This window comes from Rosa chinensis, chromosome 7 (assembly GCF_002994745.2).
Source record: "Rosa chinensis cultivar Old Blush chromosome 7, RchiOBHm-V2, whole genome shotgun sequence".
In the NCBI taxonomy this organism is placed as follows: domain Eukaryota; kingdom Viridiplantae; phylum Streptophyta; class Magnoliopsida; order Rosales; family Rosaceae; genus Rosa; species Rosa chinensis.
In genome coordinates, this window is record NC_037094.1 from 42,694,006 (window position 1) to 42,718,974 (window position 24,969).

General features: G+C 35.4%; 1 protein-coding gene across 9 annotated transcripts; it reads right to left on the reverse strand.

The window, feature by feature from the left end:
- On the reverse strand, window positions 1-23,576 carry LOC112176488 (dephospho-CoA kinase). Of its 9 annotated transcripts, none has more exons than XM_024314434.2 (10): window positions 23,405-23,576; window positions 22,427-22,494; window positions 21,855-21,965; window positions 21,480-21,661; window positions 21,083-21,170; window positions 2,782-2,845; window positions 2,628-2,691; window positions 1,388-1,507; window positions 1,138-1,283; window positions 1-640 (listed from the first exon to the last, which is right to left on the reverse strand). In XM_024314434.2, the coding sequence occupies exons 8-10, from the start codon at window positions 1,493-1,495 to the stop codon at window positions 187-189; spliced, it is 708 nt and encodes a 235-aa protein (XP_024170202.1). In that variant the 5' UTR covers window positions 1,496-1,507; window positions 2,628-2,691; window positions 2,782-2,845; window positions 21,083-21,170; window positions 21,480-21,661; window positions 21,855-21,965; window positions 22,427-22,494; window positions 23,405-23,576; the 3' UTR covers window positions 1-186. The 9 variants fall into 9 exon arrangements, with proteins under 9 accessions (XP_024170202.1, XP_024170203.1, XP_024170206.1 ...); XM_024314435.2 differs by having other exon boundaries at window positions 1,388-1,546; XM_024314438.2 differs by lacking the exons at window positions 2,628-2,691; window positions 2,782-2,845.
- Between the last annotated feature and the right edge of the window lie 1,393 nt (window positions 23,577-24,969).

The following is a 24,969-nucleotide window of genomic DNA, read 5'->3' on the forward strand; positions in this document are numbered from 1 at the left end:
GTTAACCAATTTTAATTGCATTTTTATTCTTCATAGGTAGCATAAAAATGAGATGGATCTTCTTCCTTATTCCCAATGATGGGGAGGACATGGAAATCAGTTCTGGAAGTTGGCGGAAGGTAAAGAGCTACTACCAGATACAGGGAGATCTATATCAATATCTCCACAAGTACAACTCCAAGGTTGTTATAATTTACTATCACTATTATAAACTTTTCTGAACATAAGAACACCTACGATAATGGAGACAAGAGCAGATGAAGCACCTTGGCGAGAAAGCGAAAGTTCAGTCCATGTCAAGGGCTTTGTGACCTCAAATAGCACAGTTTTAAACTTGTCTTTTAAATCCTCTTGTGATCCAGTGTTATCAATCACAATGTCTGCCATGGTCCTCTTTAAATCGAGTGACACTTGAGCATTTATCCGTTTTCGAGCATCATTCTCACTTGTTCTGTCCCTCAACACGAGTCTCTGGAGCTGTGTTTCAGGATCGACCCATACAACAATAACAGGCTTGGTCCATCTGTCAATCTTGGCCTCGAACAATAGAGGGACATCAAGAACAATAACCTTAAACCCCTTCAACCATAGCTTCCAAATTTCCCAAAAGATTCCAGATGATATGTAAGGAGCCAGTAGTCTGCAAAAAGATAAAACATAGACATTAAAGTCGATAGGGCATGTAATTTTTATTACAAGGCACTCCAACGCATAATCTCTGATAAAGCATTTGAGAAATTCTGACAAAACCTAGGCAATTTTGACTAGAGGGAATTTGCTTATTTTCCCTTGCTACACAACTCAAAACTGGGGTGAGTATTACAAAACTTGACTGTTTATAATTTCCCCACCATAAGGAATATTTCTTACCTTGGCCTCCTAAAGCTTATTACATCAATTCAGGCATTTTTGAAAGTGATCTCAAGATAATAATATCCTGTTATTATTATTAACCAAAATTAAAACCACCGACTTTCAGCAAGCAATCTGTAAAACAATATGATTTGCTCCACCACACCAGGTATAACTCAAAATAGTTTATAGACAATGCCCTTGTTTACATCTAATGGTGTTACAAAGAGATACTCTAAGCGAGATCACATAATAAAATTAGGTAATCTGCGAGAATGTACATACCGGTTTAAAAGTTGACGCTTTTCGGGATTAGAGAATACAATTTGTCCTAGTTTAGGTCTATCAACTTCTCCATCAGGTAGCAAAACACCCTGCCCAAATGCTGAAACAACCTTTTTCCATCCACCAGTTCCCTTCTTCAATATATCCTGAAACCAAAGATACTCAGTTCATGAAAGAGCTAAAGAGAACTGATTCACATATTTTTCATAATTGTCAAAGTTAGTATGCTTCAGCTTTGCTCATCACTTACATGAGCCACAAGATCGGCATCGACAACAGGAATGTCATGGGCCTTGAAGAGATTTGAGACAGTACTCTTCCCAGATGAAATCCCACCCGTCAGTCCCACTATCCTCATTCTTCTTATGGTCTATTCAGAAATATCAATGAATAGTGATTAACAAAATTCTTGTGTTTGATTAACTCAGTAAATCTCTGAAGTGTTTAAATTTGCTACACTCAATAAGAGCACTTGCACCACAAAGGGCAAGTGCAAACCAAAACAAAGAGGCAAAACTTTTGGATCATCATCAAAATTCAGTCAAAAAGGATCATGGGGAACAATGATGAAGCAAATTTATCTCAATTCTCAAGCTTTTCATTATCTGACATTACGCCAGTACGGTTCTAGGCATCAGACCTAGGTTATGTTGCATCACACAAACCTCGAGAGAAGCAAAAGCTTTTAATTTTAAACATCTTCAAATCTGAACTGCAAAGATCACAGGGCCTCTATATAGGAGGCTAAGATAATTCAGAACAACTAGAATAAAATAATCCTAATAAAATCCAAATAATAAAGAACCGTTCTATTCTGCATTAAGAAGAAATCCTAAATATGCCAGCCATTATTAAACTTCCCCAAACCACGCTAGAACCAGAACCCAACATCCATCACCATCTACAGACTCCTAAACCAGGTCTGCGGGTTTGGAACCTTTTTTATGAGGCTTTGGATAACCCTAGAGGTCTTCCATTTATATTCTTCATCAGAAGTACCTTAAAAGGAAGCATGCAACAGCTACCAGCCTTTAGGTTTTAAGAACGGCCATTTAAGGGATTGTAGCTTTTGAAATTGAAAAGTAAAGCCTAAACAACAAATATAATCAATGCGGCATAACTTTTTTAAGTAATCAGTTGTGAAAGTCAATGACAAACCCTTGAAGCTATTGAGACCATCTTAACTAAGTTTAGAAGCCCAGGTAACTAATACAGTAAGCAACCATACCTTGAAAACTTAAGATAAATATAACCCTAACATCAATATTATTAAAACAAAAATAAATTACTAGAAAAATAAAATTGAAAAACAAAGAGAAAAGAATATTCAAAGATAAAAGCAAGCTTTAAATCGTGCAATACTCAAATTCTATATCCTGTGACAAACACTATAACAAATTTTATAGCAGGGAATTCCAGGCAGGAAACTATGGGAGCTGGAACAGATAATCAAAAGATAAAAGAAATAAAGAGAAAGATAATTGACGTACCAAAGGGTTGTGTGATCCTCAGTACTGAATGATGAGAAACAAATGAAGATGCTAGTAGAAAAGTCTGAAGATACATTTAAAAGAAAAAGTATATTACATAGCACAAATTATAGAATGAGAATTGAATGTACAAGGATAATGATAGAAACTTTACTGCCGTTGGTAATACTTCAACATCTGAATGATTTCTATCATGTGAAATACTTCTATATCCCTGACTGGAATCATTTCTTAATATCAAACCCCATCCAGAATAAGCATCCAAAATTATGGCAAAACAGTACTTTAGTGGCATAATAACATTGGTGATAGGAGCATTTTTATGCGACGTTTTAATAATTATTTCCTCATATTTTTCTTAGTTATTTCCTTTATTTAATCATTTTTAATTTAGTTTTTATTTTATAGGTACATTGAAATAAATGGAGAAGAAATGAGCTGAAATGAAGAAATGAAGTTTTCCTGGTCCGACTAGGAATCCCAGTCAACGCAGGAATCCTGATGAGGCTAGGAAACCTGAAGGCATTAGGAGACCACATGATGACGTGGGAGATATTATGGGGAATTAAAGCTGATTTTGCCATGGGAAATTATGGAGTTAATGTCAAAAATCAAGAGATGATCAAGGATAATGATGCCATGGAGAGATTTAAGGGAGAAAAAGTCCAAAACAAGTCCAGATTCATTCCTATTTTCACTCAAGAGTATTTTGGCCGAAAATTAAGAGAAAAATCAGATTAAATCTTGGGAAAATCAGCAATAATATATTTGGAAAGATTATGGGATTTATTTTGGAGGCTTCTGATTGGCTGGATGACTCAACAGAGCTGACATGGCATTCTGTGATTGGTCGAAGCTGTGTGGCATGATTGGATAGTTATTTGAGGAGATAAATCAGAAAATAATCATGCAATTAATTCAAAAATAATCTCCCTAAATCAAGGTGTTAAATTGGAGGTTTCTTATTGGTTGGATGACATAGCAGAGCTGACGTGGCGTTCTCTGATTGGCTAATGCTGTGTGGATCAATCTTGAAGACTTGGAGACTAAGTTGTCATCCTCCTATAAATAGGAGCATTCTCTACACAATTCTACACACCAACACACCATCAAACAGAAGAACAACACCACACACCTTAGAAAAATTCAGAAAATTCTCTCCATCCTCTAAAGCAAGCCACGGAGTTCAAGCAAGGCCGAAGGGAGAAGAAGGAGCCGTGACATATTCCTCCACCATCCACCATTGAAGACTTGCTTTCAAGCTTCAAGGATTCCAACGAAAATCATCCATTCTCATCTTCCATCCACGGTGTAATTCGACCTCTACTTTGTAAACCTTGTTTTGAATTTCGTTGGTTTTGCTTTAGTTGACATTCATGATTGAACAAAGTTATTATTTCTGGAATTTTATATGATTGAATGAAATTTTCAGATTCTATTATTGTAATTCGAGAGTTGCTTATGTGAGTTTGTTTAATTAAATTTGCTTTATAGATATCTTTTGTATTTTAATCTTAGGTGGTTCGAAACACTTAGGGTTTTGATATGAATGGTGCTAGGTTTAAGAACATGAAATCAACTTTTTGTTTTGTGTAACTTGAATCGAAGTAGTAAAGGTTTTGGACAAAAACCGAATTTAATTAAAGAGGATTGCAATTAGGTGGACTTTTTCATACTAAGTTGCACACTTGAGTTGATAGCCTTTCTCTATGTGTAATGCGTTAAACATGACATGATTGACTAGCTTTCTAGGGTTTGATTGCATGTTTGATAGGATTAATCTAGGTGCTTTCGCTTAGGTTAATTAGCATTGAAAAGTAAAAAATGGGAATTCATTTGCTTTCGAATATTTCACATGATCAACTCCTTTCTCATGACTTAGATGAACAATATTAGGGTTTGAATCGAATTTGATTATAAGTTTCGGTTTTGATCTTTGTTCTCTCATTCCACCAGTGTATATATGTTTTTTACATTTTCTTTATTTTATTTATTTTAGTTTTTAATTTAATAATCGTAAAACCCCCTTTTGTGTTCATTTGTATATATTTTTATTCTTTGTTTTATTTTTGTAAATAATACTTTTTACTTTTATTAATTTGTTTTTGACAATGACAGGTGTACCCTCAATCCCCGGAATAGAACGATCCCTATTTATTACGTACTACTAATGACATTTCAGGGTTAAATTATGCGCTTGCTTTCAGCCGCATCAATTTTTGGCGCCGTTGCCGGGGATTGAAAAATCACTTGTTAAATATGTGAATAATTGTTTGTTTATTTTGTGATCGAAAAAAAAAATCTTGTTAATTGTTTGTAATTCTCTAATTTGTTAGTTAATTAGTTAATTAGTTAATTAATTACTTAGGTTGTTTTTATATTATTGAATACGAATTTTAATTGTGAGTTGTAAATTAAAGAAGGAATAGGTGAAGTCGTGTTTATTAATATTGGCCTAAACCCTTATTGGTACCTAGTCCAGGTCCCTTAAGGTTGAGGGCGGCCTTTATTAACATTCATTGAACTGTCTTCACACTTAGGATCTTTTTCATCCAAGTAAGTATAGCCTATGTGGGATGGTGTCTAGAAAGGGGACAACGTTCATGACGGGTTTTTGAATCCAAAGTGCTTACAAATGGGCCTAAACCACTATGTGGGAGTAGCTCATGCCAAAATGGATTTTTCCTCTCGTGTTCGTCCTCCCCCACCTGGCCATTTCAGTAAGGTTGCCCAAAGGATGTAAGAGGGACTTTGTGTCTAGACGACTATACTTGGGCCGCATGTCCAACTTGATTTACCGCTTGGAATTAGATTTGATATCAATAATATTTATGACAAAAGAAAATGTAACAAAATGTTGTGATACACTAAGCTAAAAAAAAAACCATTTGTGTAAATATTTTTCATGTTTTTTTTTACTCACTTGTGTACCTAACTTGTGTCTTGTGTACAATGTACTTGTTAATTATATTTGTAGTTTGTAATTCTTTTTTACTTGTTTATATATTTTTTTTTTTTTGTATTTCTTTGTTAATTATAGTTACTAACTTTTTAATATCTATTCTGTCTGGCTGAAAGACGTTAAACTCAAGCGCTGCTTGGGAGGCAACCCAATTCAGAAGCAGCTGTGAAGGAGTCAATAACACAGATTTGCTTTCTCCTTCCCTATTTCTTTTATTTTTCAAATTTTCTCTTTTGTTTTTGTTTTCGTAAATTCCTTTCCTATATGCTTAATTGTTTCATTGCATGCTTATGGTTGATTACATTGAGGACAATGCAATATTTAAGTGTGGGGGAAGGGATTTATACTTTTGTCTTGAGTTATATATACTGAAAAATACAAAAAAATTGAAAAAAAAATGTCAAAAAAAAAAAAAATTTCGTTGCTTTATTTATTGAGTCTTAGTCCTTTGTTTTTATTTTCTAGTCATAGGATGCCTTTCAACTGTCTAGGATGATTCTATATCTCTGAAATTATGGCTAAAAGAGGATCACAATACTGAGATGATTTTAAATGGTATTCTTTGGTTAATTGAGATATATGAAAAGTATATGCATCAATAGTGGATATGGATTTCGTAACCTTGGTACAGAATATGAGCATGTTAAGATGAGTTTTGATTCATAAAAGCCCATGTGAGATATTGAGCCCATGTCCCTTTTTCTTGGAGTGATAAATGAAAAATATATTCTTATTTTCTTGGCGATGTTTTGATGATCTCATTATTCTTTCATTTGATTGATTACTTGCCATAGATTAAGTTTGATGGACTAGAGAATGCTAGAATTCACTCTTGTACTTGTTGAGTCGTTTGTCAATATATGACCCTGATTCTGGAAAGGACAGAGGCACCCTAGGAATTACACCATTGCCATATAAGCCTGTGTCCCCTTTTGTGCCCGTCGTGGGACTCCCCTAGATAAACCCCTTTGAGCCTACATTAAGCCTTTTCTTTCATCACCCTTAAAATCCTTAACCCTGAACCTTAGTATAGCTACACTCCTACCCTTTGTTCTAAAAACTTAGTGGAGCTATCTTTTGGGGACTTTACTTAAGGATTTGGCATTGAGAATGAAAATTGAGAAGAGGTGAAAGTTCAAGTGTGGGGGTAGACTTGTCCATAAAAAAAATGTATGTGGAGCCGTAAAAAAAAAAAGAAAAAAAAAAAAAAAATTTACACGGCTAGAAAGAAAAAGGAAGGAAAGAAAAATAAGTCTATGGATTTTAGTCCCCATACTCAGTGAGTTTGGAGTTTGTTTTGAATTGAAGGCCCATTACAAAAAATTTGGCCTTTGTCCAATTCACTAGAGTTCAAAGGAAGTTTAGAGTGAAGTTAGGGCCCAACATGAAGACATTAGGCCCTTTTATAAAACCTCTATGGGAAGTGACGTTTTGCATAATTGGTGGATTTCTAGAAGTCTCTTTACATCTGCATGAGCTCTACTAGGTTTTGAGGACACCTTGTTAAATTCCTTACCCTTCGTTTCTTTAAACCTTGAGCCATGGCCCCATTACAACCCTTGAGAAGACCTTCTTGATCCTTAAGATGGGACAGCCCTTGATGTGGAGATGAGTTACAAGAGTTGAACATATGGCTTGGGTCCATCTGTGCAAGTAGTTGGTACCTTTCATGAGATCTTTAAAAGAAAAATGTATGCATGTGCTTTCGTTTCATATAATATGTGATATACTTGCTATCTTTCACATATACTTGAGTGTATAAGCTTTTAAGCATTGCCTTGAATTCTGAGAGAAGAAAGAGTGATATACCTTGTGAGGATTTGTATCATACTTGTCTGAAACATGCTTTACAGAACCCATCACCATTGTTACAACCAACTCCTACTTGTGTATGTGTAAATTATGTGTTTTAATTAACTCTCGAATGCTTAAACATTGATTCTTGGTTGAGTGCTAATCTTGATGTTGTGAAAGTAAGAGATTTCTGAGACAAAATGTTGAAAGGCAATAGAGTCCTTGTATGTCGTAACGTTTTTGTATTTTTTTTCTTTAAGTTTTCGTTGAGTCTAAGTTTGTGTCTTTGTTTTGATTTTGCTAAGGGACTAGCAAAAGCTAAGTGTGGGGGAATTTGATAGGAGCATTTTTATGCGACGTTTTAATAATTATTTCCTCATATTTTTCTTAGTTATTTCCTTTATTTAATCATTTTTAATTTAGTTTTTATTTTATAGGTACATTGAAATAAATGGAGAAGAAATGAGCTGAAATGAAGAAATGAAGTTTTCCTAGTCCGACTAGGAATCCCAGTCAACGCAGGAATCCTGATGAGGCTAGGAAACCTGAAGGCATTAGGAGACCACATGATGACGTGGGAGATATTATGGGGAATTAAAGCTGATTTTGCCATGGGAAATTATGGAGTTAATGTCAAAAATCAAGAGATGATCAAGGATAATGATGCCATGGAGAGATTTAAGGGAGAAAAAGTCCAAAACAAGTCCAGATTCATTCCTATTTTCACTCAAGAGTATTTTGGCCGAAAATTAAGAGAAAAATCAGATTAAATCTTGGGAAAATCAGCAATAATATATTTGGAAAGATTATGGGATTTATTTTGGAGGCTTCTGATTGGCTGGATGACTCAACAGAGCTGACATGGCATTCTGTGATTGGTCGAAGCTGTGTGGCATGATTGGATAGTTATTTGAGGAGATAAATCAGAAAATAATCATGCAATTAATTCAAAAATAATCTCCCTAAATCAAGGTGTTAAATTGGAGGTTTCTTATTGGTTGGATGACATAGCAGAGCTGACGTGGCGTTCTCTGATTGGCTAATGCTGTGTGGATCAATCTTGAAGACTTGGAGACTAAGTTGTCATCCTCCTATAAATAGGAGCATTCTCTACACAATTCTACACACCAACACACCATCAAACAGAAGAACAGCACCACACACCTTAGAAAAATTCAGAAAATTCTCTCCATCCTCTAAAGCAAGCCACGGAGTTCAAGCAAGGCCGAAGGGAGAAGAAGGAGCCGTGACATATTCCTCCACCATCCACCATTGAAGACTTGCTTTCAAGCTTCAAGGATTCCAACGAAAATCATCCATTCTCATCTTCCATCCACGGTGTAATTCGACCTCTACTTTGTAAACCTTGTTTTGAATTTCGTTGGTTTTGCTTTAGTTGACATTCATGATTGAACAAAGTTATTATTTCTGGAATTTTATATGATTGAATGAAATTTTCAGATTCTATTATTGTAATTCGAGAGTTGCTTATGTGAGTTTGTTTAATTAAATTTGCTTTATAGATATCTTTTGTATTTTAATCTTAGGTGGTTCGAAACACTTAGGGTTTTGATATGAATGGTGCTAGGTTTAAGAACATGAAATCAACTTTTTGTTTTGTGTAACTTGAATCGAAGTAGTAAAGGTTTTGGACAAAAACCGAATTTAATTAAAGAGGATTGCAATTAGGTGGACTTTTTCATACTAAGTTGCACACTTGAGTTGATAGCCTTTCTCTATGTGTAATGCGTTAAACATGACATGATTGACTAGCTTTCTAGGGTTTGATTGCATGTTTGATAGGATTAATCTAGGTGCTTTCGCTTAGGTTAATTAGCATTGAAAAGTAAAAAATGGGAATTCATTTGCTTTCGAATATTTCACATGATCAACTCCTTTCTCATGACTTAGATGAACAATATTAGGGTTTGAATCGAATTTGATTATAAGTTTCGGTTTTGATCTTTGTTCTCTCATTCCACCAGTGTATATATGTTTTTTACATTTTCTTTATTTTATTTATTTTAGTTTTTAATTTAATAATCGTAAAACCCCCTTTTGTGTTCATTTGTATATATTTTTATTCTTTGTTTTATTTTTGTAAATAATACTTTTTACTTTTATTAATTTGTTTTTGACAATGACAGGTGTACCCTCAATCCCCGGAATAGAACGATCCCTATTTATTACGTACTACTAATGACATTTCAGGGTTAAATTATGCGCTTGCTTTCAGCCGCATCAATTTTTGGCGCCGTTGCCGGGGATTGAAAAATCACTTGTTAAATATGTGAATAATTGTTTTGTTTATTTTGTGATCGAAAAAAAAAAAATCTCTTGTAATTGTTTGTAATTCTCTAATTTGTTAGTTAATTAGTTAATTAGTTAATTAATTACTTAGGTTGTTATTTATATTATTGAATACGAATTTTAATTGTGAGTTGTAAATTAAAGAAGGAATAGGTGAAGTCGTGTTTATTAATATTGGCCTAAAACCCTTATTGGTACCTAGTCCAGGTCCCTTAAGGTTGAGGGCGGCCTTTATTAACATTCATTGAACTGTCTTCACACTTAGGATCTTTTTCATCCAAGTAAGTATAGCCTATGTGGGATGGTGTCTAGAAAGGGGACAACGTTCATGACGGGTTTTTGAATCCAAAAGTGCTTACAAATGGGCCTAAACCACTATGTGGGAGTAGCTCATGCCAAAATGGATTTTTCCTCTCGTGTTCGTCCTCCCCCACCTGGCCATTTCAGTAAGGTTGCCCAAAGGATGTAAGAGGGACTTTGTGTCTAGACGACTATACTTGGGCCGCATGTCCAACTTGATTTACCGCTTGGAATTAGATTTGATATCAATAATATTTATGACAAAAGAAAATGTAACAAATGTTGTGATACACTAAGCTAAAAAAAAAAACCATTTGTGTAAATATTTTTCATGTTTTTTTTTACTCACTTGTGTACCTAACTTGTGTCTTGTGTACAATGTACTTGTTAATTATATTTGTAGTTTGTAATTCTTTTTACTTGTTTATATATTTTTTTTTTTGTATTTCTTTGTTAATTATAGTTACTAACTTTTTAATATCTATTCTGTCTGGCTGAAAGACGTTAAACTCAAGCGCTGCTTGGGAGGCAACCCAATTCAGAAGCAGCTGTGAAGGAGTCAATAACACAGATTTGCTTTCTCCTTCCCTATTTCTTTTATTTTTCAAATTTTCTCTTTTGTTTTTGTTTTTCGTAAATTCCTTTCTATATGCTTAATTGTTTCATTGCATGCTTATGGTTGATTACATTGAGGACAATGCAATATTTAAGTGTGGGGGAAGGGATTTATACTTTTGTCTTGAGTTATATATACTGAAAAATACAAAAAAATTGAAAAAAAATGTCAAAAAAAAAAAAAAATTTCGTTGCTTTTATTTATTGAGTCTTAGTCCTTTGTTTTTATTTTCTAGTCATAGGATGCCTTTCAACTGTCTAGGATGATTCTATATCTCTGAAATTATGGCTAAAAGAGGATCACAATACTGAGATGATTTTAAATGGTATTCTTTGGTTAATTGAGATATATGAAAAGTATATGCATCAATAGTGGATATGGATTTCGTAACCTTGGTACAGAATATGAGCATGTTAAGATGAGTTTTGATTCATAAAAGCCCATGTGAGATATTGAGCCCATGTCCCTTTTTCTTGGAGTGATAATGAAAAATATATTCTTATTTCTTGGCGATGTTTTGATGATCTCATTATTCTTTCATTTGATTGATTACTTGCCATAGATTAAGTTTGATGGACTAGAGAATGCTAGAATTCACTCTTGTACTTGTTGAGTCGTTTGTCAATATATGACCCTGATTCTGGAAAGGACAGAGGCACCCTAGGAATTACCACCATTGCCATATAAGCCTGTGTCCCCTTTTGTGCCCGTCGTGGGACTCCCCTAGATAAACCCCTTTGAGCCTACATTAAGCCTTTTCTTTCATCACCCTTAAAATCCTTAACCCTGAACCTTAGTATAGCTACACTCCTACCCTTTGTTCTAAAAACTTAGTGGAGCTATCTTTTGGGGACTTTACTTAAGGATTTGGCATTGAGAATGAAAATTGAGAAGAGGTGAAAGTTCAAGTGTGGGGGTAGACTTGTCCATAAAAAAAATGTATGTGGAGCCGTAAAAAAAAAAAAAAAAAAAAAAAAAATTTACACGGCTAGAAAGAAAAAGGAAGGAAAGAAAAATAAGTCTATGGATTTTAGTCCCCATACTCAGTGAGTTTGGAGTTTGTTTTGAATTGAAGGCCCATTACAAAAAATTTGGCCTTTGTCCAATTCACTAGAGTTCAAAGGAAGTTTAGAGTGAAGTTAGGGCCCAACATGAAGACATTAGGCCCTTTATAAACCTCTATGGGAAGTGACGTTTTTGCATAATTGGTGGATTTCTAGAAGTCTCTTTACATCTGCATGAGCTCTACTAGGTTTTGAGGACACCTTGTTAAATTCCTTACCCTTCGTTTCTTAAACCTTGAGCCATGGCCCCATTACAACCCTTGAGAAGACCTTCTTGATCCTTAAGATGGGACAGCCCTTGATGTGGAGATGAGTTACAAGAGTTGAACATATGGCTTGGGTCCATCTGTGCAAGTAGTTGGTACTTTCATGAGATCTTTAAAAGAAAAATGTATGCATGTGCTTTCGTTTCATATAATATGTGATATACTTGCTATCTTTCACATATACTTGAGTGTATAAGCTTTTAAGCATTGCCTTGAATTCTGAGAGAAGAAAGAGTGATATACCTTGTGAGGATTGTATCATACTTGTCTGAAACATGCTTTACAGAACCCATCACCATTGTTACAACCAACTCCTACTTGTGTATGTGTAATTATGTGTTTTAATTAACTCTCGAATGCTTAAACATTGATTCTTGGTTGAGTGCTAATCTTGATGTTGTGAAAGTAAGAGATTTCTGAGACAAAATGTTGAAAGGCAATAGAGTCCTTGTATGTCGTAACGTTTTGTATTTTTTTCTTTAAGTTTTCGTTGAGTCTAAGTTTGTGTCTTTTTTTGATTTTGCTAAGGGACTAGCAAAAGCTAAGTGTGGGGGAATTTGATAGGAGCATTTTTATGCGACGTTTTAATAATTATTTCCTCATATTTTTCTTAGTTATTTCCTTTATTTAATCATTTTTAATTTAGTTTTTATTTTATAGGTACATTGAAATAAATGGAGAAGAAATGAGCTGAAATGAAGAAATGAAGTTTTCCTAGTCCGACTAGGAATCCCAGTCAACGCAGGAATCCTGATGAGGCTAGGAAACCTGAAGGCATTAGGAGACCACATGATGACGTGGGAGATATTATGGGAAAAGCTGATTTTGCCATGGGAAATTATGGAGTTAATGTCAAAAATCAAGAGATGATCAAGGATAATGATGCCATGGAGAGATTTAAGGGAGAAAAAGTCCAAAACAAGTCCAGATTCATTCCTATTTTCACTCAAGAATATTTTGGCCGAAAATTAAGAGAAAAATCAGATTAAATCTTGGGAAAATCAGCAATAATATATTTGGAAAGATTATGGGATTTATTTTGGAGGCTTCTGATTGGCTGGATGACTCAACAGAGCTGACATGGCATTCTGTGATTGGTCGAAGCTGTGTGGCATGATTGGATAGTTATTTGAGGAGATAAATCAGAAAATAATCATGCAATTAATTCAAAAATAATCTCCCTAAATCAAGGTGTTAAATTGGAGGTTTCTTATTGGTTGGATGACATAGCAGAGCTGACGTGGCGTTTCTGATTGGCTAATGCTGTGTGGATCAATCTTGAAGACTTGGAGACTAAGTTGTCATCCTCCTATAAATAGGAGCATTCTCTACACAATTCTACACACCAACACACCATCAAACAGAAGAACAGCACCACACACCTTAGAAAAATTCAGAAAATTCTCTCCATCCTCTAAAGCAAGCCACGGAGTTCAAGCAAGGCCGAAGGGAGAAGAAGGAGCCGTGACATATTCCTCCACCATCCACCATTGAAGACTTGCTTTCAAGCTTCAAGGATTCCAACGAAAATCATCCATTCTCATCTTCCATCCACGGTGTAATTCGACCTCTACTTTGTAAACCTTGTTTTGAATTTCGTTGGTTTTGCTTTAGTTGACATTCATGATTGAACAAAGTTATTATTTCTGGAATTTTATATGATTGAATGAAATTTTCAGATTCTATTATTGTAATTCGAGAGTTGCTTATGTGAGTTTGTTTAATTAAATTTGCTTTATAGATATCTTTTGTATTTTAATCTTAGGTGGTTCGAAACACTTAGGGTTTTGATATGAATGGTGCTAGGTTTAAGAACATGAAATCAACTTTTTGTTTTGTGTAACTTGAATCGAAGTAGTAAAGGTTTTGGACAAAAACCGAATTTAATTAAAGAGGATTGCAATTAGGTGGACTTTTTCATACTAAGTTGCACACTTGAGTTGATAGCCTTTCTCTATGTGTAATGCGTTAAACATGACATATTGACTAGCTTTCTAGGGTTTGATTGCATGTTTGATAGGATTAATCTAGGTGCTTTCGCTTAGGTTAATTAGCATTGAAAAGTAAAAAATGGGAATTCATTTGCTTTCGAATATTTCACATGATCAACTCCTTTCTCATGACTTAGATGAACAATATTAGGGTTTGAATCGAATTTGATTATAAGTTTCGGTTTTGATCTTTGTTCTCTCATTCCACCAGTGTATATATGTTTTTTACATTTTCTTTATTTTATTTATTTTAGTTTTTAATTTAATAATCGTAAAACCCCCTTTTGTGTTCATTTGTATATATTTTTATTCTTTGTTTTATTTTTGTAAATAATACTTTTTACTTTTATTAATTTGTTTTTGACAATGACAGGTGTACCCTCAATCCCCGGAATAGAACGATCCCTATTTGATTATACTACTAACGATATTTTCAGGGTTAAATTGCGCGCTTGCTTTTAGCGTATCAATTTTTGGCGCCGTTGCCGGGGATTGAAAAATCACTTGTTAATATGTTTATGTTTGTATTGTGATAAAAAAAAACTTGTTTGTAAATTTAGTTTAATAGTTAATTAGGATTTTTTTTTTTATATTTTGAATACGAATTTTAATTGTGAGTTGTAAATTAAAGAAGGAATAGGTGAAGTCGTTTTTTAATATTGGCCTAAACCCCTTATTGGTACCTAGTCCAGGTCCCTTAAGGTTGAGGGCGGCCTTTATTAACATTGTTGAACTGTCTTCACACTTAGACTTTTTCATCAGTAAGTATAGCCTATGTGGATGGTGTCTAGAAGGGGACAACGTTCATGACGGGTTTTTGAATCCAAAGTGCTTACAAATGGGCCTAAACCACTATGTGGGAGTAGCTCATGCCAAAATGGATTTTTCCTCTCGTGTTCGTCCTCCCCCACCTGGCCATTTCAGTAAGGTTGCCCAAAGGATGTAAGAGGGACTTTGTGTCTAGGCGACTATACTTGGGCCGCATGTCCACTTGATTTACCGCTTGGAATTAGATTGATATCAAATATTTATACAAAAGAAAATCTTGTGATACACTAAGCTAAAAAAAAAAAAAAAACATTTGTGTAAATATTTTTCATGTTTTTTTTTACTCACTTGTGTACCTAACTTGTGTCTTGTGTACAATGTACTTGTTAATTATATTTGTAGTTTGTAATTCTTTTACTTGTTTATATATTTGTATTTCTTTGTTAATTATAGTTACTAACTTTATTTAATATACTGTCTGGCTGAAAGACGTTAAACTCAAGCGCTGCTTGGGAGGCAACCCAATTCAAAGCAGCTGTGAAGAGTCCAAATACAGATTTGCTTTCTCTTCCCTATTTCTTTTTATTTTTTAAATTTTCTCTTTTGTTTTTATTTGTTTTCGTAAATCCTTCCTATATGCTTATTTGTTTCATTGCATGCTTATGTTGATTACATTGAGGACAATGCAATATTTAAGTGTGGGGGAAGGGATTTATATTTTGTCTTTTGAGTCATATATAATGAAAAAATACAAAAAATATTGAAAAAAAAAAAAAAATGTCAAAAAAAAAAAAAATTGTTTAAAAATTGTTTTTGTTTTTTTTTTAGTCTTAGGATGCCTTTCAACTGTCTAGGATGATTCTATATCTCTGAAATTATGATTAAAAGAGGATCACAAATTGAGATGATTTTAAATGGTATTCTTTGGTTAATTGAGATATATGAAAAATGTATGCATGTTAGTGGATATGGATTTCGTACTTGGTACAGAATATGAGCATGTTAAGATGAGTTTTGATTCATATAAACCCATGTGAGATATTGAGCCCATGTCCCTTTTTCTTGGAGTGATAATGAAAAATATATTCTTATTTCTTGGCGATGTTTTGATGATCTCATTATTCTTTCATTTGATTGATTACTTGCCATAGATTAAGTTTGATGGACTAGAGAATGCTAGAATTCACTCTTGTACTTGTTGAGACGTTTGTCAATATTGGCCCTGATTCTGGAAAGGATGAGGCACCCTAGGAATTATCACCATTGCCAATAAGCCTGTGTCCCCTTTGTGCCCGTCGTGGGACTCCCCTAGATAAACCCCTTTGAGCCTACATTAAGCCTTTTCTTTCATCACCCTTAAAATCCTTAACCCTGAACCTTAGTATAGCTACACTCCTACCCTTTGTTCTAAAAACTTAGTGGAGCTATCTTTTGGGGACTTTACTTAAGGATTTGGCATTGAGAATGAAAATTGAGAAGAGGTGAAAGTTCAAGTGTGGGGGTAGACTTGTCCATAAAAAAAATGTATGTGAAAGCCGTGAAAAAGAAATAAAAAAAAAAAATTGTACACGGCTAGAAAGAAAAAGAAAGAAAGAAAAATGTCTATGGATTTTAGTTCCCCATACTTGGTGAGTTTGGAGTTTGTTTTAATTGAAGGCCCATTACAGAAAAATTTGGCCTTTGTCCAATTGACTAGAGTTCAAAGGAAGTTTAGAGTGAAGTTAGGGCCCAAATGAAGACATATGGCCCTTTACTTCTATGGGATCATGACGTTTTGCTATGCCTTGGTGGATTTCTAGAAGTCTCTACAGTGACATGAGCTCTGCTAGGTTTTTAGGACACTTTGTTAAATTCCTTACCCTTTCATTTCTTAAAACCGTGAGCCTTGGCCCCATTACAACCCTTAATAAGACCTTTTTGATCCTTAAGATGGGACAACCTTTGATGTGGAGATGAGTTACAAGAGTTGAACATATGGCTAGGGTCTATCTGTGCAAGTAGTTGATATCTTTCATGAGATCTTTGAAAAAAAAAAATTATATTCACAAGTGCTTTTCGTTTCTTATATATGTGAGCTATTGATTGCCTCAAATATTTCTCTCACATATAATTGAGTGATATAAGCTTTTAAGCATTGCCTTGAATTCTGAGAGAAGAAAGAGTGATATACCTTGTGAGGATTGATCATACTTGTCTGAAGCATGCTTAGCCACCCATCACCATTGTTACAACCAATCCTCCTTGTGTAGTGTGATTATATGTTTTAATTAACTCTCGAATGCTTAAACATTGATTCTTGGTTGAGTGCTAATCTTGATGTTGTGAAAGTAAGAGATTTCTGAGACAAAATGTTGAAAGGCAATAGAGTCCTTGTATGTCGTAACGTTTTGTATTTTTTTCTTTAAGTTTTCGTTGAGTCTAAGTTTGTGTCTTTTTTTGATTTTGCTAAGGGACTAGCAAAAGCTAAGTGTGGGGGAATTTGATAGGAGCATTTTTATGCGACGTTTTAATAATTATTTCCTCATATTTTTCTTAGTTATTTCCTTTATTTAATCATTTTTAATTTAGTTTTTATTTTATAGGTACATTGAAATAAATGGAGAAGAAATGAGTGAAATGAAGAAATGGAGTTTTCCTGGTCCGACTAGGAATCCCAGTCAACGCAGGAATCCTGATGAGGCTAGGAAACCTGAAGGCATTAGGAGACCACATGATGACGTGGGAATTAAAGCTGATTTTGCCATGGGAAATTATGGAGTTAATGTCAAAAATCAAGAGATGATCAAGGATAATGATGCCATGGAGAGATTTAAGGGAGAAAAAGTCCAAAACAAGTCCAGATTCATTCCTATTTTCACTCAAGATATTTTGGCCGAAAATTAAGAGAAAAATCAGATTAAATCTTGGGAAAATCAGCAATAATATATTTGGAAAGATTATGGGATTTATTTTGGAGGCTTCTGATTGGCTGGATGACTCAACAGAGCTGACATGGCATTCTGTGATTGGTCGAAGCTGTGTGGCATGATTGGATAGTTATTTGAGGAGATAAATCAGAAAATAATCATGCAATTAATTCAAAAATAATCTCCCTAAATCAAGGTGTTAAATTGGAGGTTTCTTATTGGTTGGATGACATATCAGAGCTGACGTGGCGTTGTTGATTGGCTAATGCTGTGTGGATCAATCTTGAAGACTTGGAGACTAAGTTGTCATCCTCCTATAAATAGGAGCATTCTCTACACAATTCTACACACCAACACACCATCAAACAGAAGAACACACCACACACCTTAGAAAAATTCAGAAAATTCTCTCCATCCTCTAAAGCAAGCCACGGAGTTCAAGCAAGGCCGAAGGGAGAAGAAGGAGCCGTGACATATTCCTCCACCATCCACCATTGAAGACTTGCTTTCAAGCTTCAAGGATTCCAACGAAAATCATCCATTCTCATCTTCCATCCACGGTGTAATTCGACCTCTACTTTGTAAACCTTGTTTTGAATTTCGTTGGTTTTGCTTTAGTTGACATTCATGATTGAACAAAGTTATTATTTCTGGAATTTTATATGATTGAATGAAATTTTCAGATTCTATTATTGTAATTCGAGAGTTGCTTATGTGAGTTTGTTTAATTAAATTTGCTTTATAGATATCTTTTGTATTTTAATCTTAGGTGGTTCGAAACACTTAGGGTTTTGATATGAATGGTGCTAGGTTTAAGAACATGAAATCAACTTTTTGTTTTGTGTAACTTGAATCGAAGTAGTAAAGGTTTTGGACAAAAACCGAATTTAATTAAAGAGGATTGCAATTAGGTGGACTTTTTCATACTAAGTTGCACACTTGAGTTGATAGCCTTTCTCTATGTGTAATGCGTTAAACATGACATGATTGACTAGCTTTCTAGGGTTTGATTGCATGTTTGATAGGATTAATCTAGGTGCTTTCGCTTAGGTTAATTAGCATTGAAAAGTAAAAAATGGGAATTCATTTGCTTTCGAATATTTCACATGATCAACTCCTTTCTCATGACTTAGATGAACAATATTAGGGTTTGAATCGAATTTGATTATAAGTTTCGGTTTTGATCTTTGTTCTCTCATTCCACCAGTGTATATATGTTTTTACATTTTCTTTATTTTATTTATTTTAGTTTTTAATTTAATAATCGTAAAACCCCCTTTTGTGTTCATTTGTATATATTTTTATTCTTTGTTTTATTTTTGTAAATAATACTTTTTACTTTTATTAATTTGTTTTTGACAATGACAGGTGTACCCTCAATCCCCGGAATAGAACGATCCCTATTTATTACGTACTACTAATGACATTTCAGGGTTAAATTATGCGCTTGCTTTCAGCCGCATCAATTGGATACCATTTCAAATAACCAACATGCACAGACTCTAAGTAACAAATAAAAAAACCTTCTTTGTATTGGGTAGGAAAGAAATTACATTGTACGATTAACTGAATGGATGAAACAGTATAAGAGATTGTCACTCATAAGGAGACTTGATTCCTTCTAGAACAAAAGTCTATGAACGCGCAATGCATTAGCTAAGCATTGTTCAAGCCAAACTAACATTGTACAGAAACACAATGAAGTAACAAAACAAAAATATCCAAATAAAAATAACTTCTTTAGAAGTTTTAGAAATATGATATTCTGAGTGACGCAAGAAAACTTATCCATCGTTCACGACTTGAGAGTAGTCACTGCTAGTATAGCTTTGAAAAGTTATTGTTCTCAATCACCATAGTACAAACATATTGAATACAATAAAAATTCAACTGCCTAAAATTCACTAGATCCAAAATTAAAGTATATATACTATGTAGCAAGGGGTTTAAATTACAGTCTAGAGGAACTCAGAAGGCGAATTGGAATCCGGCTTGCCATTGTCACCCAGTCCACCTGGATGCTGCAAATTCTGCAAAATTTGAGGTGGCAGAGTCCCTAAACCACCTCCAAGGCCATCATTCATTGACCCAAAAAATTGACAAACAAACCTAGCCATGACCCCAAGAATCTGCATTTGGTTCTGGCATGCCTCAGCATGCATTTGCATCATTTGCTTCTCATGCTGAATTTGCAAACCTATCATCCTCTCCCGCCACTCCAACTCCTCCTCCTCCCTCCTCTCCTCCATCCTCATCCTCCTCTGATGCTCCTCATCAAACTCCCCCTGTAACCTCAACCTTTTTTCAAACTCCCTTCTTGTCCACATGACCTCTCTCTCTTGCAACTCCAATTCTCTATCTTCTAACAAGTCCTCCTGCTCATTCCTCCTCTTCTCTCTCCTGAACTCAACTTCTTTCCTCCTTTCCTCTCTCTCAGCCTCACCTTTCTCTCTCCTACACTCCCTCTCTCTCCTCCCCTCTTCCCTCTTCACAACCATATTCTGCAAGTCCAACACCTGAGCACTCATCAACCCCAACCTCTTATGCAATCCAACCTTACTCAATTTCCTTTTTTGAGCCATTCCCATGTCCCCAATTTCCCTTTCACCCCCAAACTCACCAACTGGGTATTCCTCGCCACGATTATCGTCATCACCACCAGTACCATCTTCTTCTTCCTCTTCCAAATGTTCTTCTTCTTCTTCATCTTCTTCTTCCTCTAAATCCTCACAATCAATCCCAAACCCTAAGTCCCCACAATCCCCAAAAACATCAAAGTTGTCATTCTCACACGACCTCTTGCCCTTACCATCAAGCTCCACATCACCAAACACTTCCTTGTACTTCAAGAAATTCTCCCAGTGATTTTCACCATCCTTCCAGTTGAACTCGTCCTTGGAGACCCGGATCTTCTGCTTGACTCCCAGGTACTGGTGGCGCATGTTTTGGACCTTGATTGACACATCGCGCCAGGACCATTTGAAAGGGAAGGTTACAGGGTCGTCAAGGTTGTGCACTAAGTTAACATGCTCCGCTATGGGCTTGAATTTTTTCTCACGGGTTTTGAGCTTGGCTAGAGCTCCAGAGCTGAGAAGCTCAGAATACTTCGTGAGAAGGGTCTGTTCTTCAAGCTCTGACCATTTCTTGCGCTTCATTTTTCAGAAAGTGTGAAAATTGAGGACGCGACTCAAAGACAAAGCCGTCTGAGACTTTAGGGCCCTGTCCAATAAATAACGACCCCATTTAACAGTCTCTCACAAGCAAACACTTACAGAAAACCTATCATGTATGGAAATCACTGTGAAAATTTTACTAATTCCCCTTGAAGCCTTCTGTTCGAAGCTTTTTTTTTTTTTTTTTTCTTTTTGTGCCAAAAACACTATTAAGTCATGTAATGGCGTCTTGCCAATTCACCATGCAAACAGTAAACTTGAATCAAACACATGTGTTCCAACAAATAACATGTCATGGTTCTTACTTTGTTTAATTTGAATATGGAATTGGAAAGGCCACCAAACACAGCAAAGCAACCCAGTCTGCTTATGAATTGAACTTTTCGGTACAATCTGATTCAACCAAAAACAACAGTTTCAGCATTTAGAAATTCCGGATTAGACCAAAAGAAAAACAAAACAAAACAAAACATGAACCCAGTGTTGGTAATCTGAAGGAGAGAGAAGTCAATCAATTTATGTCAACAGATAATTAAGATCAAATCTTCATCTGATCAAACAGTAATCATATACACAACTAAGATCAAAATTGACAGACGAAAGACACTAGTAACTTCAATGTAATTTGGCATCTGCAACTAAATGAGTGGCCTCAAACGATTTACGGGTTTTTAATAGCAGATAATGAAATAGGGCTCTCACCTTTTAGTATCCGATGGGTGATAAAGTCGACCCTTTTAGATTTCTTTGTAGCCGTTTAGGAGCAGATGGAAACAAGAATCGGAGAGTGACAACAGGCTCTAATCTAGACGGGAAGCAAAGCTTTTAGTTCAAATAGCAATGGTAACCCACGCTTTGCCACGAGATTTATTGTTGCTAACAATCTGCAATAATGAAAGATATAACTGAAGTGACTTGATTCTTGATCAAAATGATAAAACATCATATATCACACATTAATCAGTATAGTGCATCAAACAGTAATGCAAAATATAAGAGACAAAGTTTCCTGTTGTTTACAGAGCCTCTATCTCTCTATATTGTTCCTCCTGTGACTTTAAGGCACTACACTACTACCTGATTCTTCTTTAAAAGAGTTGTCCATGCGCTGCAAGTTGCTTGGTGATCTAAAATCTGATCTCCCTATTACATCCGGTCATCAGCACTATGGTTTCAGCTGATCAGCAGCTATACACAGACATTGAAACATTTACAAAATGCATAAATTAGTCTTCCAATTCAAATGCTTAGATCAGTTGTTATATCTAGTAATATATCAGTTGTTCAAATGACAGATTGTAAAACGTAAAGTGAGCAACTACATATATGTAATTTGTGTTTGAAAGTGAGCATATCCAAGTGTATTGTAATCTGAACATTTACTCGCAGCTCAGTTCCATTCCCAACTTTCAAGTGATAGTACGTGAGGAATAATATCAATACAATTAGAGGGAGAGAAATTTATGAGCAGTACTATCTTATGTCTAGCGGAAAGATATCAATCTTTTATTGATGGAACAAATGACCAAAGCATGGTATGAAATATGTAAATAAATGTTGAGAGTTAAAATCTAACTGATGTGTGTTATTATTGGCAGCATGCAAATTATGGAAATGGTTTTTCTGAAAATTTGATGAGAAATATTTACCTGTTTAATATCTTTAGCTATTGCATCATTACTGAGATTATTCTCCTCTTTAGCAGTAATATGAAACACTGTAAAACACAACATTGAAACCAAGAAACTCAGTGACAAAAGACAATGGCCACTAAAGCATGTTAGTTGTTAAAACTGAATTTCGCTACGCAGACAAAATGCAGGGAAGTAACTAAATCGATCATAAAAATAACATAGAAAGTGAAAGAATAGTCTTGAGATTTTTATGAATGGAAAATGAGGGTGGGCTTTAGAAATTGTGAGAGTTACAGCTACATGCCCCTACATTTTGACTTTATTTCTCTAATTAAATTTCAATTGTGAAGTTAACAGAATTTGAGGAAACTGAGGTTGAATTGTAGAATAGTAGACGCAACCCAAAAAAGAGAAAACTTTATTGTATTATTCCTCAGAGAAAAGCCAAAAACCACTGATTTCTAATGGACATAATATATACAATCAGTCAAACTATATACTGCACATGATTGCATTGAAATGATATTTCAGATAGTCTCATTACCATTAATGCAATATCCTTAAAGATAGGCAACCAAATGCCTATGCTTAACCTTAGTGAGGACTGCAATTTCTGCTTGTAGTGTTGGTGTTAAGAGGGGGGAAGAACACGGTGGGGAGGCTTTAACAAAGTAGCATTTTAATCTTTCATTGATTCTTAAAAGCCAGAAGAATTAAACATAGAAGTTGAAACTGGACATGAATTTAGCTAACCCAAACCATAACTTGGACCTAGGCTGCAATTGCATTACACCTCCTTAATTACGTTAATTGATGCTGCTAATAGTTTCCTCTCTTTGTTTTGTTTTGTTAGGAATTCTCTTTCTGTCTTTCTTTCTGCTCCAATATGATTGATTTTGTTGGGTCAATCTCAATCATGGGCGGTTGCTTAACCACGGCCACACCCGTCCCCGAAAAACAATAATAAATCAAGACCCTAGAAAGAAGACAGACCTTTCTTGACGGTATCAATCGAGCACGGCGAGCAACGTCGACGGCTTTCTCGTCGGCCTTCTTCCTGACCACGACGACGGGTTCCCAGTCCTAGTGAGATTGAAGAGCCGCTTAGTTGTCTGAGCGAGTGAAGGAGGGGGAGGAAGAAGAGAGAGAGAGAGAGCAAAAAACTCCGTCCACAAGGGAGGATGGGAATGGAAAGAAAATAGGTGGTCAGTGGCACAGCCGTAAAAACAACTTCAAATGAGGGTAAAATCATCTTTTCGCCCACAATGAACAGTAACGGTCGATGAACAGTTAACTCTATTTTAGAGAAACGGAAATAGAGAGAAAATCGCCGTGTATTCACATTGATAATAGGGCCCTCTTTTATATAGAGGATTACAATGCATAGAATTTTAATCATACAAGCAAATGTAATCATACATTGAATAGGAATATCTATATTCTTCTAATTAAACCCTATTACCACTAGGTCAAGTAACCTAGAGTTTGGGCCAAACACAAAATAGAGATTTACTTGAACACTCTCCTTTGTGTTGTCCAAACGCGGTGCTTCTCTCGTTGCCTCACTAAAAACCTTGCCGAGTAACAAAAACCCAGTGGGACAAAAATAACCTCGGTCGAAGGGGAAAAAGAGCACAACACACCATTCACGTTTCGAGATTTACATGGAGACATCTCCCTCTGATGTCTGCGCCTCCCCCCAATAACTACGATCATGGGAGTTCAGATAATTTCCGCAAGCCAATTATTGCCACATGTTTCTCGAACGTAGATTTGGGCAATGATTTAGTAAACAAGTCTGCCACATTGTCCTCAGATCGAACCTGATTTACTTTGATCTTGAGGAGTTTCTATTGTTGTTGATTGTAGAAGAATTTAGGCAATATGTGCTTGGTGTTGTTGCATTTGATGTAGCCTTGCTTCCTTTGTTCAATGTAAGCAACATTATGCTCATAAATGCTCGTTGGCTCATCTGTGGTAGACTTCAAACCACAACTACTTCGACCATGAGTAACTATGGATCGAAGCCGTATACATTCACGAACTGCTTCGTGAAGAGCAATAATATCTGCATGATTCGAAGACGTAGCGACTAAGGTCTGTTTAGCGGACCTCCAAGATATCGAGGTCTTACTCATGGTGAAAACATAACCAGTTTGGGAATGACTTTTGTGTTGGTCAGAGAGATACTCAGCATCAGTAAAACCTTCCAAAACACTTATATTATTTTGGGATGGGGATAGGGAACGCAGTCCACCATGTATGACGTCCCTGACACTCGATGGGCCCGAATCCATCTTCTCTTTGTAGGGATAGAACAAGCCCATATCAATCGTACCACTTAGGTATCGAAAGATATCTTTAACACCAGTCCAATGGCATCGTGTTGGCGCAGAGCTATATCTAGCTAGCAAGTTCACAACGAATGAGATGTTCGGTCTTGTGCATTGTGCTAAGTATAATAATGCGCCTATTGCACTTAAGTAGGGCACTTCTGCCTCTAGCACTTCTTCATCATCATCTTTTGGACGAAATGGATCCTTCTTTGGATCAAGACT

What these genes read in the sequence shown, in the direction of transcription:
- LOC112176488 (XM_024314433.2), bottom strand. Translation starts at nt 20,759, where the DNA reads ATGAAGCGCAAGAAATGGTCAGAGCTTGAAGAACAGACCCTTCTCACG.